Source organism: Diachasma alloeum, unplaced genomic scaffold (genome assembly GCF_001412515.2).
Source record: "Diachasma alloeum isolate Michigan unplaced genomic scaffold, Dall2.0 Dall_scaffold_00315, whole genome shotgun sequence".
In the NCBI taxonomy this organism is placed as follows: Eukaryota; Metazoa; Arthropoda; class Insecta; order Hymenoptera; family Braconidae; genus Diachasma; species Diachasma alloeum.
In genome coordinates, this window is record NW_021680454.1 from 288580 (window position 1) to 304456 (window position 15877).

The window sequence follows — 15877 nt, forward strand, 5'->3', positions numbered from 1 at the left end:
ACTATCGAAGCATGACATTTTTCATTGAACACGGGGTATCAATTAAATATTTCTCATCAGCCGAATGCCCCACTGCCACTTGATTTCAATATTCAGCAAACTACGTAAATCCAACATCAACGTTTCTGATTTATGGATTTTATTTCCCCAATAATCATCATTCATTTCAAATGCATCCTGTAATTTTCATCGAGAGACTGCGACATGTGTCCCCATTTGATTCCAAGTGTTCGCTTCAAACATCACGCTCGAAGCTATCCGCCTTTCAATTAAATACCTCTTCAATAAAATAATTGGAATTTTATTGAAAACTTTTTCCACTTCGGGTCACTGCGACGTGCAGCAGTGATCAAATTTCCACGAATTCTCTCATTAATTGATGTCAGTCTCGAATTGAACATGAATTATTAAAAATCATTGATTCTTATCGTCTAGTTGTAATTACGTGTGACCAAAATTTAGTAGAATATTTGCATTATTTGTTTTTTGTTTCGATTTCTTTTGAAAATTATGTATTTTTCAAATTGATTTCTCGATGAAAAAATTTTCAGTTTTCCAGATAAATTATTAAATTCAAGAAAAAAATGGGAAAAATCATGTTCAAAATTTCAATGGGTATTTTTTTATAGAAAAAAATCAATAAGTGTTGATAGAGAACAGAGAAAAGAGGAGAAACAATAGTATTCAATCAATTTCGCTGATAAAGTGCGTACGTGGAAATGCCAATTTTAATAGGATTACAAAAAAACATGAATAATTTCAGCGTTCAAATATTCCTCTTTATTACAGCCACTGCACAATCCTTTGTTTACAGTTTTTCCTCTGCTCTTCATTTCTCCCTCGGCCTCCTAATTAAATATGACTCATGGATATTTGCTCAACGATTCGGGTAGAATTTCCCTCGGGTATTTTCATCGGCAAATCTTGCTCCGCATCGTCCTCCAGTTCGAAATGAAGTGCATCATCAAATTTACTTGCTTCCGGCACTGAGCCACAAATATCCGTCCGCAAAATCATTCCTAAATCATCAATTTCCATGTGAATTTCGGGAGAATTTATGTCATTATAATGTAGAGGAGGAGTTGCGGTAGAAATTTTTCATCTCAGGACACTCTTCGCATTTTAAGCACGGGATTTCTTATTCTTCGAAATTTTCAGATTGCGGTTTTTTGGTTCGGACGAAACTCGTTTGAGAACTTATTGTTCTTTTCTCTCGGTGTGCGAATGTAAAGAAGGATTTCAATAAGAAGAAGAGGCCAAAGTACTTGAGTGTTCTCAAAATGATAAATTTCATTTTTAAAAAGTCGAAAATTTTTTCTCACCAGAAATAGAAATTATTTTATAGGAAAAATGAAGATTAAAAATTTTTTATACAATTTATTCTATCGAGATATTTTCTGCCGAATTTCCTCGACTGGAGTTTTTAAAAAATCTATTTTTCTTTTTGTTAACAAGAAAATCAAACAAAAAAGACTAGTTTTTTGTTTCATTTTTATATTTATGAAAAAAGAGAGAAATAAAAATAGAGTAGAAAAAACTCATGTCGAGGAATCCCTATAGAAAAAAATTATATAGACAGCTGAAATATTCCCAGAATAGTTCAACTAATAAAAATCCCATAGAAATTCAATAAATTGTCTCTAGGATTCGCTCGACTTTTTATTAATTTTTTTTCGTGCGAAAAAATATGATTTTCTCATGCACGTGTCGATGGCAAGGGGGAACTGCTATAATTAAATTACCAGTGATTACACCAGAGACCAATGCATTAGCAAGAGTAATGATGAGAGCCAACAATTGATATGCAGCCTGTTGGCCAGCTGTTCTGTCGTGACCGGCGTGGATGCCCGAATAAACCCGCAATTCTGCGGATTCCTCGCCCGCACTGGGCGCTCGGGCCGGAAATACTTGATAAAGGGATTCTTTGTACCCCGTTTCTGTCGCCAATCCCGCCATAAGGGCACCAAATACACCAGCGAGTACTCCTGGCATACCGTGCAAATTGTGAACTCCACAGGTGTCGTGGACTCTCAATCGCTGTTGGATCATCGGCTGTGGGGGCATGGGGATGATTGCTGTTATTCGGGGGTTGCGGCGCATGGGAGGAAGCATGTGGTGGCATGACAAAATAGCTATTGGGGTTTTCCGACGCTCGAAAAGAAATCGGATGAACCAATTTCTTCGCGTTTACTTGGGATTGTTGGAAGAAAAATATTACGTACGAAAAACTTTTACAGAAAATTTATTCCATCGAATTTCTATTGAAAAGATTTTTAGCATCAAAACCTGTCGATTTATGCAGCTGACATTCTTCTATTTTTTACGAAATTTTAATAGAACTTCAATGGAATTCTCGTTATTCTTTTAGTTTACTGTATGAGTTATTGTCTTGAGATTTTTTCTACAGAATTTCTTGGGCATTCACGCTCCAATTTTCTACGCTGTTTTTTTCACTGATTTTCATTCACGAAATCAAGAAGAAACGGGGAAATTAATTTCCAAGTCTAATAGATAAGATCTCAACAGAATAAATTCTACATAAAAATCAATGGCTTTTTTTTTCTATAAAAAAAATAATCAAATTAGGTTTTCAATCTTTATAAAAAAAAAAAGAAATTCAATGAAATTTTTACGGAAAGTTTAAGCGAAATGCAAAATTATTTTCCCAACGAATCATTCGAGGAAAAAAATGTCTGATTCATCAACACAAAAAGGTCTCTTGATATTGCGTTATTCGTAAAAATGACTCGTCATTTTAGATAAAAAAAAATACAGAATTAAAAAGACAGAAAATTGGATCGAATCCCTAATAAATTGCTAATTCTTCATATCAAGAACAGACACATCTCCAAAAAAATTCTGAGGGATTGTTTCTGAGGTTCAGAAGTGCTCAAAGCAGAATCAGATATTTGAAATATCTGTTATCTCTCGGTGTACATATGCACCGTGCCACGATAGTGGTGTAATATAATAAAGAGAGGGTCTGGAAGTTATATACTGAGATAACTTTTTGCCGCTGGAACTAGAATTACTGGAGCTTGGATTAGAACAATGGGGGCACGTACGGCCTTTTCTCTTCCCTTTCGGGAGTAAATCCATCCAAACGGTTCTCGCAGTTTTATTACTACGAGGAACACCTGAATAGCAACATAACACATTTCACCTCAAATCGGACGAAAAGTCAAACTAAATTACTAATTTTAAAAAATTCTAGTCATAAACATGACGTTAGTTTTGTTTCATTCGTTTATTTAATTTAATTCTATATAACGTCATTGTGAAAACGTCACAGAAAAAAAAACAGAAAAACCTCGCGAATTCGTTAGAAGATTCTATTAGACTTCTGTTGAACTTCTACCGAAAAAAAAAATCAATGAAAATGTTTGACAGTGTTTTCTATTAATAAAAGCTATTGATAAATCCAGCAGAATTTATTCTGTGAATAGAATTCTTTCTGTAAATATTTTCCGTGCGTGGTTCCATGGCATGAAAGGATGAATACATAAATAAACGAATGAGACGTTCCTCATTAAAAAATCATCGTAACTACATATTTTGGCACTAAATCCTTCCAACTATTCCTCCAATATAGAGTGAGATATGGTACTACCGTGAGATACTTGTATCCAAGCACACTGATCCCACCAGCGATCGATCCAACGGCAAGTGCTCCAATAGGCTCACACATCATATCTAAAACCATTGCATTATTAATTTACATTATTAAAGCTGCAGAAATTAATAGAATTTCCAAATCAATTCGCTAAGTTCTTCTATGAAGTTTAGAATACTCTGAGGAAATGCAATGAGCTTAGTAATTACTGGTAGAACTTTTTCATGATTAGGGATCATGAAATATAAATGACATTGTTGAGCACGTCTGCTTTTTGGCAACAATAAGAATTCAAGTCTAATAATTCATGATTATAAATTATTCCCTTGAGGCCTGAACTTCATAAAGATCTTCATTATTTTATAGAATAGGTCTAAGCTTACTCGACGCAGTGCCAATGGCAACTCCACCGGCGAGTGTTGAATTCTGCACGTGAACCATATTAAATTTACTCTCCTCTGATACAAGAGCAGACACAGCAAATGAGACAACACAACTCGCGGCGATTGCTAATAAAGTATTGATTATCGCTCGCTGCTGATCGTTCCCCTGGAGAGCTGCTGCGTTGAACGACGGCCAGAAGAGCCACAGGAATATCGTACCTGGTTAAACGGGTGAATCAATTTTCCAGGTAATTAACACACCGATATACTGTCACTTCATTAGAATTATCGCGTGAATGATTTGACCGGGTAATGCTGGATTTTTCGGAGAAATTCCGATGATTCCAGCGAGATTCGCCTCGCGCGCTTGGAATTTTTTGAGAATGATTTAATTATTCGAAGCACTCGATTTTTTTCCGTCGTTATTGAAACGCCTGTCGGGTGTTATTTGGACTATACTGAATGGCCTATTTTGGGAGAATGCACGGAGAGAAATATTCAATAAAAATTACGTATATTTTCCGTAAATTACGTACATTTCCGTGGAGGAGGTGAATGACAAGTTGGAAAAATAAATTGATAGAATGGAGACGATTTTTCACAAGACTATATAAACTTAATTTTTTTAATTAAAAAAATTGTGTTAATTAACTGTTGCTAACAATTTTAAGATTTTTTATTAGAAATTTCTGCAGTAATTTTTTCAAAGTAAATTAGTCAAAATAAATTACAATAAATTAGTAAGATCAAAAGTATCCGATGCACTCGATTTTTTATTTCCATTGTTATTGAAATGCCTGTGAGATGTTATTTGGTCTATGTTGAATGGCCTATTTTTGGGAGAATGGAGGTGTTTGCAATGCTTCATGACTGGAAAACTTTGTACGAAAAAAAACCATTGAAACATCTCCGCCAAAACCATCTGACGGAGGAAAAACTGGACAAGAACAACTCCAAACAACTCCTCCAGGCTACTCGTGAAAAACGATGAAAACCTGATACTGACAAGTTGGAAGAGTAAATTGATGAAATGCAGGCGGAGATGCTATTTCACGAGATTATGGTTTTTTTTTAAAGCATGGAAAATTTACAATAGTTGCTGAGATTTACAACAACAGTTGCTTCGCAATTTCAATTCAATTTCAATATTTTAAAAAACGGTGATAATTTATTTAGAAATAAAATAAAATAATCGAGTCAATCAGGCGTAATTGAATTGAAGTGCATCAGTAATATCTAAAGTGCCCCTAATTATCGGATACCTTGCGGTAGCTTCATTGCACAGGACTGAATAATTGAAGTAGAAAAAATATTCACACTAATTCGATTACTCTGGGTCTCGGCATTGTACCTCTGGAATTATCACGTGAGTAATAATCCAATAAATTCCTCATCACCTCGAGTGGCACTTTAGAATGGGTGAGCATGTTGAGGCCACGATGCAGTGTCCACTGAATTTTTAACGCTCATTTGAATAAAAAAAAATATATTAATTATGCCAGTGGCAGAGAGATGGAACAGTTTATCTGCAAATTGTGTATTAATTATTCATCGATTTCACGAGAGAGTGTTTTTTCGATGGAACGTTGAGAAAGACTTGTGGAATTGATGGTGAAGTACCCAGTGAATTGAAAACTTTATAATGTGGATTTTATTTTATGTTGGAAATCAATGAAATTCACTGTTTTATTCAATTGAACTGCAGTATTCAATGAAATTGCGATTTCCAGGTCCATATGACAATGAGAAATAGCGAAATTGCGAAAATATTGTTAACACGTTATAAATTTTTGATTCATGTTTTAAAAATCTACAGAAAACCGTGAAAAATAATAATTTTTAGTAAAATATAAAAAAAATCCAACAGAATTCAACGGAAAATCCAACGGAAAACGTCTGAAAAATTAATAATATTAATTTACCAATCATAGCAAAAATATCAGACTGATAGGACGACCCCTCGAGATGGTGTTCCTTCGGTCGGCTCTTCATTCCAAAAGCGAAACTCACAGCGAGACCGAAATAAGCCCCGAAAACATGAACAAACATGCTGCCCCCAGCATCGGCCGCCTGCAAACAATAATTCATAAATTGCAAGGGGAAAATTTCGAAGGGTTTACACAAAGTGACGTAACACCGATGTTAACCATGAAGTACTCCTCCCCGATGTACTTGTTGAACGAGAATACCGCGAGTTCTATGATCCCCATGAAAATCAATTGCATGTAGGTGGTTTTCCCTAACACAGCGCCCATCGAAATAAGCGGCGCTGCCACTGCTACGTCGGCATTTAATAAACTGAAAATTTAATTTTTAGTCGTCAGATGAAAATGAAGGGGAGGTGCCGATACAAATGTTAATTGCATGTATAATTGCAATAATAATTAATTCAAATGGAAATGACGACGATTTGTGCTAAAAAACAATTTTAAATTAATTGAAAATTTCAATCAGATGAGAAATTATATAAATTTTTAAATTCAATGTGAAAGTCGACTTTGACTATTGGCCGGTTTTCAATGAATATCTCGAAATCTAGGGGAGATAGCGGAATTTTTGTCATGACCTTTTTTGTAGCCCTCGCTCTACAAAAAAGGTTTCCATAAAAATTTAATTATCGCCCTTAGATTCGGAGATATTCCGCGAAATCTCAGCCGAGGGCTAAATCGACTTGAATCGTTTTACGGTTTCACTGTTGATTTTAATTATAAAGTGTATCGACATATTAAGTAATTACCTCATCAACGACAAAGGTGCTTTCCCACTTTTCGTGACATTAATAACCCCCTCGCAGATCATTGCCACCTGAATGAGAATAGCACCGACCAGAAACGTCAGTCCGAGGGCACTCTGGCCGTATCGTTTCGGAAACGTCATGAGAAATCCAAAACCGATCCATATCATAACGTGAACGTCCTGGTACACTTTAATCAGATAATTAGCTCTTCAATGATTGATGAAAATTCAATGATAAGCGGATTTATTAGTCGCCGACGGTTTTGGACATGTTATCTATTTAGAGATAGATTAGTTATCGAATTAGCTGGATACTTAATTGCCGAGCTGAAGAGCACTCAACGACGAAAGCTTTCAGAATTTGATTCTCGATTCCGTACAATAATGGGAGACGAAATTATTCAATCAATAATTTTTCCTTTCATTTCTAATTCACTTATCATTATTATTTTTATTATTTATGATATTTTTATTTCATAACTTTTTTATTGAGTCATTTGCCGCCAAATGAATTTTCGAAGTTTTTCCTACTCTATTTTTTTCACTTCTCAGAAAAGAAAGCAAACTAAACAATTTAATTAAATTAAATTTAATTTAAATTAAGATAAGATTTAATTCTATAGAAAATATCTCAATATAAATGAATGAGTTTTATAAAAAAATGGAATTCTATCGCTGCGGAAGCTGTGTAATTTTTGAATCGGCAAAGAACTTCCAAAAAATTCAATTTCTGTGAAATTTTTTCGTAGACGTCGATCCGTTTTCCTCGAGGTCTTTGCAATCCGTACTCCAAATAAAAAAATAAAAATCTCCACTTTGAACTCTGAAAAATCCAGAAGTATCGATCTTCAACTCAAACTAAGAAGTTTCCTTATTACCCCGGGGAAAAATTCATGTCACTCTGCGATTTTCCTAAACTTTTAACGAGCACTTAAAAACACTCGAATATTAAATGGTCCCAGATTCAAAGCTGAGAAGATTAGAATCTCCATCGGAGGGCGCAAACGGCCAACAGCACGGCGTTTTAATTATCCACAGCAATAAGGACCATTAAAACAAGTAAAAAAAAGAGAAAACCGCTGAAAACTCACGCGTGTACGAATCGGCTGTTGTAGCCTTTCCATTCAAATAAGCAGAGAGACCGTGTTCGTAGCTAGTTGCATTGGCCTCAGTGCCATATTCAAACACAGCTAAAAAAGCGCAGACTAGAAATGCCTGGAGAAAACACAGAGCAGTACCGTGAGCACGACCCGTTGTCATCCTAATTAGCCGAGTGCAATTGCAATTTTTTAATCGATGAGAGAACCAAGAAGTAGACAATTTCAATGCGCAATTGTGAGTTGAGGCGTTTGCGTCGGGTTTCAGACTGCGATATTACCTATTTCAGAGTTCACATCTTTTATTCCGAGGGCCTTATCACTGGTCGAGATCGGGAAAAATGCGTATGCCACGAAAATAGAGCAAAAGAATGTAAAAGGAGAGAATATCTACACGAGCAATTCCAACAATTCTGCGTATCACGGACGAAAAAATTTAATTTTAAAACGTAGCGAAGTCTATAGAAAATTCTATTGGATTTCTATTAAAATTTTGAGAATTACTGAATTTTCTGCGGGTTTCTTAATGCAAATGTCCAGTAGAAAACATTTTATCGAACAAAATCAGTGGAATTTTGTCTTTCTATAGAACGTTTTCTATTGCGACATTTTCTACAGGAATTCCTGACGGAAATTTCTCCGCTTTTCATCGAAAAAATGAAACGGAAGGTATTTTGAGCCGAAGAATTTCTGTGGAAAATGTCTCAAGAGAATGAGTTGCACAGAAAAAGCGAATTCTATTGACTAATAAAATTAATAGAGTTTAACAGAATTTTCTAACGAATTCGCTAGGACTTCTCTTCCCATAAAAAAATAAATAACTGTTTCATTTTGAAAATTTTCGTAATTTTACACACGCAAAATTGCTCGCGTGTGCTTCACATACTTGGATACACATCATTGGGTTTCCTCGTCTCTCCCTGGGCACGCTGATTCTCGTTCACAGTTGGGGGAGTCCCAGTGGCATCGGGCCCATAGCTCACGAGTAATCCCATGAGTACCATGACAATCACTTCAACGGCAATGAGATGGAAAATCTGGCGTTTTCCCGCCCACTCGTACCTCGACTGTGTGCAGATTGATATTAAATTTAATATGAGTTCTGCTATTGGATTTTTTATGAAGATTAGTTTTAGGCTCGACTGGGGGTTCAAGTTGAATATTATTGGGTACTTGAGGAGATTTTGTATTCAAATTTTCTTGAATGATCCACGGCGGGATGTTATCCTGTTTGAGGGCTAATCAGTGTGCACGGCCGTTCATTGACGTTCAATTGAACTAATTCAGATTTTTTTGTTATATAACAGTCTGAATTATCGGGTAATTGCGCGTTATTGATCATCAGTTTTGTTTTTATTGAAGAATTCTGCTGCTCTAGTGTGCGTTTTTTAATAGAAAAATTTGTATTGAGGCATTTTCGACGAAACTTGGGAAAAATTTGCTGAGGAATTTCCGTAGAAAATATTTTCGTACAATAAACTGAAAGAAAAATCGAATTCTATTGATTTTTTCTGCGGAATATTCATTGAACATTTCTATCGGAAAAAACTTTATCCGATCAAATATCTCTCAGCAAGATAACACCGTAAAGTTTCATAATCTCCTATAAAAATCGCGCAGAAAAAACAGATTTTTTCAATAGAACTTAATAAAACTTCAGTAGAATCCCTCAGAGAAAGCGCTAGGTTTCCCTTAAATTATCTAACGCGTGTCGTTACCTGATCCATGTTAAAAAATCCAATATCTTCAGTTTCTCCTGGAATATCAGCGAAACACTCCACTAATGCACTTGCCTCGCAGTCGTCTCCCTGTCGAAAAAAACTCCCCAGCGGATACACCAGATTCGTTTAATACCTTGGCTTCCTATCCCGCGCACAGCAGTTGACCCTCACTTTTCATCGGCGATCGGCACACATTGAGTCATTCCCCGTAAATATAACAAGTGCAGTGCACAAATGTCACCAGAAATTTAACCGCCCAATATTTGCGCTCTTGTGACGTACGCTTTGGATGATCAATTGGCAGGTGGCTGTTTAGAGCCGAGAAAAAATTTCCGGAAAATTTGTTTCGGAAGTTATCTGGGTCGTACCCATTACGACCGCAGCGATTTCAACGAGGAAAACTCACGTGGACCACTGGCCCGAGGTAACCAGACACGCGAAGAACGTCCACTGCTCGATCGAGCCGATCAAAACACATGCATTAAATAGCAGCGCGCTGTCCCCGAAGCTTTATGCAATCCGGGGTGCGTTAATGTGGAGACGAATCGGTGAGGAGGAAAACCTAGCGAATTTTGTAAGGAATTCTATAGAATTTCCGTTAATTTTCGGCGGATTGTATTGAAAAATTCCGCAGCGCATCTCCGCGTTTTTAAAATTGAGAAAGGTCAAAATGTTTTTTAAATAGAGAAATATTAAAATGTTCTTTTTCAATAGAATTTGATTTTTCTATACGCAATTACACATTTCCATTGAGATATTCTCTACAGAATGTCCATTCTACTGTTCGATTGTTCGTCAAGAAAATTAGACAAAAAAAATTTTCGATTTTTCGAGAATATTTTCTACGAAACATTTCAGTAGAATCGACCAAAAACTCTTTAGAAAATTCAATAGAAACCTAATAGAATTGTCTAGAGAAATCACTAGATTTTTCTATTAAATTTTTTTATTTGTGCAATTAGAGAAAAAAAATTGGAAAAATCATGTCGAGGAATTCCTATAAAAAATGTCTTAATAAAACGCTGAAATCGTAGTGATTTTCTGTATAAGACACTTTCTGATGAAAATTTTCCATTAAAAAACCGTCAGTGAAGAAATAGAAATCCAATAGAATTTCCGAGTAAATTCCCTAGAATTAGATTTTTACATGAAATTTCGTACGTGTTCAAGACACGCAATCGTCTCTTTTGTTTTTCCATGAATAATGATTCAAATGATTTGCATTACGTGTTCTGAGACTTGACCTTCCTATCGGCAGGGGATTGATCGAACGTAATAGGGCTGAGCGGAATAGAAGAGAACGATTTTATACATCTTGTTGAATAGTAAATGATGAGTGATTTGAGGGGGGACCTAGATTTTGTCCCGCAACTGCTTGTTTGCGAGATGAATGCGTGATTAATCAAGATTTCAGTCCATGAATTCTAAAAAAAAATCCCAACAGAATAAATTAAATAAAAAAGACAACCAGCGAAGTTATTCTATAAAAAAATATCTATTAAAAAGCAAACAGCCCTTAGTTTTCCCATTCGCCTCCCCACGAATAAAAACTCCCATCGACTTCCACATAATTATTTATTAATTAATTTATTAATAAATTATTTATCAATAAAGTTACAAAAGTCGTCGCACAAATGCAACATTGTGCTACTGAGTATCATAGTCATCATCTGTGATTACTTCAAGTTATCTAAAATGAAAAAAAATGAGCGTAGAAAAGGAAAATTTGATACAAAGTGAACTTACTCGGTAATTACTCTTTAGACTTAATAGTACATGACACAAATAATAAGGTTTTGGCAACTCTTGTGGGGGAACAATGGATAAATACTGTTTCTTCCTTATTTCCTGTTCTCGCACGTACGAAAAAACTTAACCGACAGTTCCAGCATTTTTGTAAAGAAATCCCATTGAATTTCTATTCGAAAATTATATTTATTTTGTGCGCCAATTCGTTCATTTCCGTGAGCAATGGAATTTTAATTGATTTTTCTACAGAGAAATAAAAATCTACTGACATTTTTCTGCCAAATATATCCAACAGAATTGGCGCAGAAAACCAATAGAATTGTTTAATACGATTAAAACAGAAATTCAAGAGAATTTCTTTTAGAAAACGCCGGGTTTTTCTATTAAATTTCTTCATTCTTGTACGAGTGAAATTCATTATTCAAACGACAGCTAGTGTGACGATTGCCACGGCGAATTGTGCACACGAGGACAAGATTAATTGTGTTTTGCTGGCTGATGCTGTCTGCATGGGGGCGTTCTCCTGACGACTAGATGACTGCTCTGATCCCAATGGCTCCTTCTCTGGGCACGGCAGGTCCTCGAATTTCAGGTCCGATATGTGTTTGATGTAGCCCAGCTTTCCATCAATTTTCTGCAACTGATTATTTAATGCATGAGGTAACGATGGGCTCTAAGTTGGCATTAATTATTCCCAATGGTTTTAAAGCTTCTTTCGGGGGCACTCACCTTTCCAGTCGCAATTTCAGTGTTGGGATTATTCTCGTCGTCGTAGTCATCTTCCTGTTCACTCGGCGAGGGGTCCTTCGCCTTGCTAACTTCGTACGATTCACCTAAGAACATATTTTAGAATTTGCTGTGGCGCTGGGGAAATTGCGTCCAACGATTTTCCGAAATGTTCGACAAAAAAATTCATTTCTTCGAAAACAATTGCATAAAATAGTGCTATTATTTTCTTCGGCATTCATTGTTTAAACTTTTAAAAACCGTATTTTCGAAAATTTATGCTTATAAATTATTTGTAGAAAATGCTCGTAATTTAAAAAAATGGCAATTTTTAAATTATTTCATCAAGCTTCCTTCAAAAGCACTTTCTAATATTTTTTTTAGATTTTTAAAATGTTCTCCACGGTTCATTATCGAGATTTAAATTTACCTACAAAGTTTAAATAATAAAATGATTGCAAAATGTCCGGAAACTTGGGGTCAAATGGGGTTCATTTCAGGTGAAAAAACATTTCACTGGAGAAAAATATCCAAAGTACTTGGATATCCTTAATTAACTTTATAATTTCAAAATTGATAAATTCTATGAATTAATGAATTTTTGAATTCAAAATAATACGAATTGAATACGTGATGGGGCTTTCCTAAAATTAAACCTGAGTTCAATCGAATGATAAATTAAATGTCCATCAAATTCTAAAGAAATTCCCGATTTTTCACGGCTAAAATTTGCCTGAGACTGGCTATCGATCACTTGTCATCCGTTTTGCGAAAATTCATTTGAACCTCGAGATAAAAAATTCCATCAGTGTTGAAATTAGAACAGAAATGACTCACACGTTGCCCTCCGCGCCCTTAAGATTTATTTCATTGTAGAATGGTTGACAAGACGGGGAAAATGAACGGAGAGGGGTTCTCGGTGACAGAGGGGGAGGGGTTCAGTTGTATTCGTTTATGCATTTGTAAATTGGTGAGATCACGTCAATTAGGGGAAGTGGATCGCTGACGACTACGGTTTTGAGTCATGATACGGCCTGGTGTGAATTTAATGTAGAGTTATTTCGGAGAAAATCGATACTGTATTCGTAGGCCGAGGGGGAACGAGAATTTTCTATAGAATCCACGGAAAACCCTTGGAATGCTTGGGAGATGGTGCGCTTGATGCTATTCCGGGAGATTTATCTCGTTTGAGTGATGAAATAATACGGAAACACTGGGGAAATTGTCGACAGATGTTAATGTTTCATTGTGCGAAGAGATTTTGTAGAACTGAAACTCTTGGCTTTTAATATTCCCTGTCAGTTCAGGAAAATGACAGGCTTGAATGGCGGCGAAATAATCGGAATGAGAAGCGAAAATGAAAGAAGAATTATTTGATTCAATCTAAAACTGTGGGAACATTCGGGGAAAATTGTTTTCTTCAAAACACGATTGAATTTCTTCATTTTTAAAATGAAGAGCTAATTCGGGGATAAAAAAAAGTAAATATAATTTTCATCATTCCTCACAAATTCATGTACATCTGCAATACAATTAAGCTATCGAACTGCTCGAATTTTCACGTAATTGAAAGTTCATGAGAATTGAAAATGAGGACGAATGAAATATTTTAGCGAAAACTCCGATTACATTACCTCGTTTCAAAATTAAACAGCTCAACCGGGGATAACGGTGAATTTAATTCTCTGATTTGAGATGATATGAGTATTTTTAGAATTCTCCAGACATTTATATTCATCTTTAATTCGAAACTTTTCTTCAATTAAATTTAGCATGAAAATATTCCTGACAGTGAAGCCATCGAGCGCCTCGAATTAATTTTGCCGCCTCAAAGAAATTATTTTCATGGCTTTCGCTCGTTCCTCCACTCAGCGCAATATCCCGTAAACTTCAGCCACGAAATCCATCAAATTTCACGACAAATAGTGTGCATGATCCAATCACAAAGGAATGCCCCAACTATGATAAAACCATGAAACCCAAGACGCGTTGATCCACATTTCTCTAACATGATATTCCACGCCTTCGGAGAATGCTGATGGCGTCCACATTCGAGGGTATGTGTCATGAATGGTGATTAAAAAGATAAACGAGAAACATATTATAAGAATCCTCTTCCCTCCCGGCAAATCGCACATGTTCGCTCCCCGGGTTTTTTTAACTCGAAGGCTGAGCCCTCCAGAAGAGACTGGAAATAAAAGACTCAACAAGGATGTTCAACCTTCGGGAGAAACTGTACCAGTGCCACATTAGCAGGACTAGATCTTTGCATTGCAATCGACAAAAATATGTGGAAACTGTAAATTTCGGTTCAAACATTCCCTGAAAGGTGACAACACCGGGGAATTTTAAACGGATATACTCTTGAATCTTTAATTAACTGAAAATTCAAGCTAATTTGGTAATGAATGTTCATGTTTTCAATTAAAGGTCCAGTAAAAATGTAAAATTTTAATTGAAAAAAAATTGGGATTCATCTCGTTCGAGTAATGAAATAAAACGGAAACACTGGAGAAATTGTCGACAGGTGTTGGCGAGAAATCGTTGGAACATCTGACATTTATCCTATATTGTTAATTTCAATCAACGCTAAAGTATTAAAATAAAATTAGTGAAAAAACGCCTGATTAAAGGGAAAAAATAGTCGAGCATGCCGGAAATTCATCGTTGAAATCTCAAGCCCCCCAAACTCAAACACAGTATAAATGAAAATTTCAATACCAGAATCATGTTTGACTTCGATTCCCGTCTCATTATTCTCGACCTCGTACTCGTCAATACTCCCGTTCTGGCTCTCGAGGAAGCAAGTGAGTGAGCCCAGGGAGTCTCTCAAAACTTTGTTAGAAGTTTCGTTTCTGACCCCAAACATCCACGCCAGTCTGCAGTCGCAGATGAACTTGTTATCTGAAATTGAATCAAGGAAAAAACACGAGTCGTTAATGCCAGATGAAACAAGAGTATTCGTGCAGATTCAATGTATTTTAATGAATACACTGTCAAAGAGATGAAAATATAACAATTCTCTGTGAAATTTGATAGAAATCAAAATTTCCTCTTAAATTTAATTTATTACGTTTCAAAAAAATGCTCGTAATTTTAAAATTTTCTGCTAAAAAAAAGCCAAAGTACTTAAAATTAAAAAAATAGGTAAATATATTCTCCTATTGTGAACAAATTGAACATTCTGTTTTCTCGTATTTGTGCTGCTCAAAAAATTTCAATTTCATCAAACTTCCAGTGAATTTTCATTCAACTCTGAAATTCCCAAATTTTTCTCCCCTAAATAAAATTCTATTTCCCTTCCCCTTAAATTGCCAACCAATTATCCATGAAATTTCACTGTTTTCCTGGTCGTTTTACCCTACACTTCCGATCAATTTCCACCAAACTATCGTAAATTTTCCAAATATATTTTCCTCCCTATGAGTAACGCTGATGTCGGCCTATTGCGCTTTTGTGGTACCGGCCCCAGTCTCCATAAGCGTCCTACTTGTAATTGTATTGTCCCTTAGGCTGTACGACGAGGTACGTGAGTGTTATTGGCGTCGATGCATCGAGGCATACCACCCGCCGGGTAACAAGGGGAGGCTTCAAGGGGGCTAGTAGATAACTTCTTGTGTACCTTTTTTTTCCAATCTCCCTACTCAGGTAAAAGCAACCCGGGGGTTTTCCCCTCCCTCCCCCGGGTAAAAAGAAAAGCCAGGTGTAGCTAGGGGCCAATCTCTCCATCTTTCTCCCCTCAGCATTGGAAATATGTTGAAAATATCTCCTAAATCTCGCCCGTAAATTCCCGAACCCAAACGTGAAATTTTCAAAAAAAAAAAAAAAAAAAAAAAAAAAAAAAAAAAAAAA

At 35.9% G+C, this 15877-nt stretch overlaps 2 protein-coding genes across 2 annotated transcripts in view; both read right to left on the reverse strand.

Annotated features, from left to right (window-relative positions):
• Window positions 1–710: 710 nt before the first annotated feature.
• LOC107039990 (ammonium transporter Rh type A) lies at window positions 711–9986 on the reverse strand. The gene is made up of 9 exons (XM_015259875.1): window positions 9548–9986; window positions 8716–8896; window positions 6734–6920; window positions 6144–6294; window positions 5919–6066; window positions 3997–4215; window positions 3611–3693; window positions 1743–2052; window positions 711–1019 (listed from the first exon to the last, which is right to left on the reverse strand). The coding sequence occupies exons 1-9, from the start codon at window positions 9554–9556 to the stop codon at window positions 853–855; spliced, it is 1455 nt and encodes a 484-aa protein (XP_015115361.1). The 5' UTR covers window positions 9557–9986; the 3' UTR covers window positions 711–852.
• A 1125-nt stretch (window positions 9987–11111) lies between these two features.
• Window positions 11112–15877, reverse strand: part of LOC107039989 (connectin) — a 23284-nt gene continuing 18518 nt past the window's right edge. Inside the window, exons 4-6 of the mRNA XM_015259874.2 lie at window positions 14747–14929; window positions 12029–12132; window positions 11112–11939 (exon numbers count right to left, since the gene is read on the reverse strand). Coding sequence (XP_015115360.1) covers window positions 11721–11939; window positions 12029–12132; window positions 14747–14929 — 506 coding nt within the window. The 3' untranslated portion in view covers window positions 11112–11720. The remainder of the gene's footprint in view (window positions 11940–12028; window positions 12133–14746; window positions 14930–15877) is intronic.

Bases quoted from the DNA above. Each gene is read 5' to 3' on its own strand.
- LOC107039990 (XM_015259875.1), bottom strand. The intron at 6,067-6,143 runs GTTAACATCGGT...TATTGTTTGCAG, and splicing joins TCGGGGAGGAGTACTTCATG to GCGGCCGATGCTGGGGGCAG. The intron at 2,053-3,610 runs GTAGTACCATAT...ATGCCCCCACAG, and splicing joins TTGGATACAAGTATCTCACG to CCGATGATCCAACAGCGATT.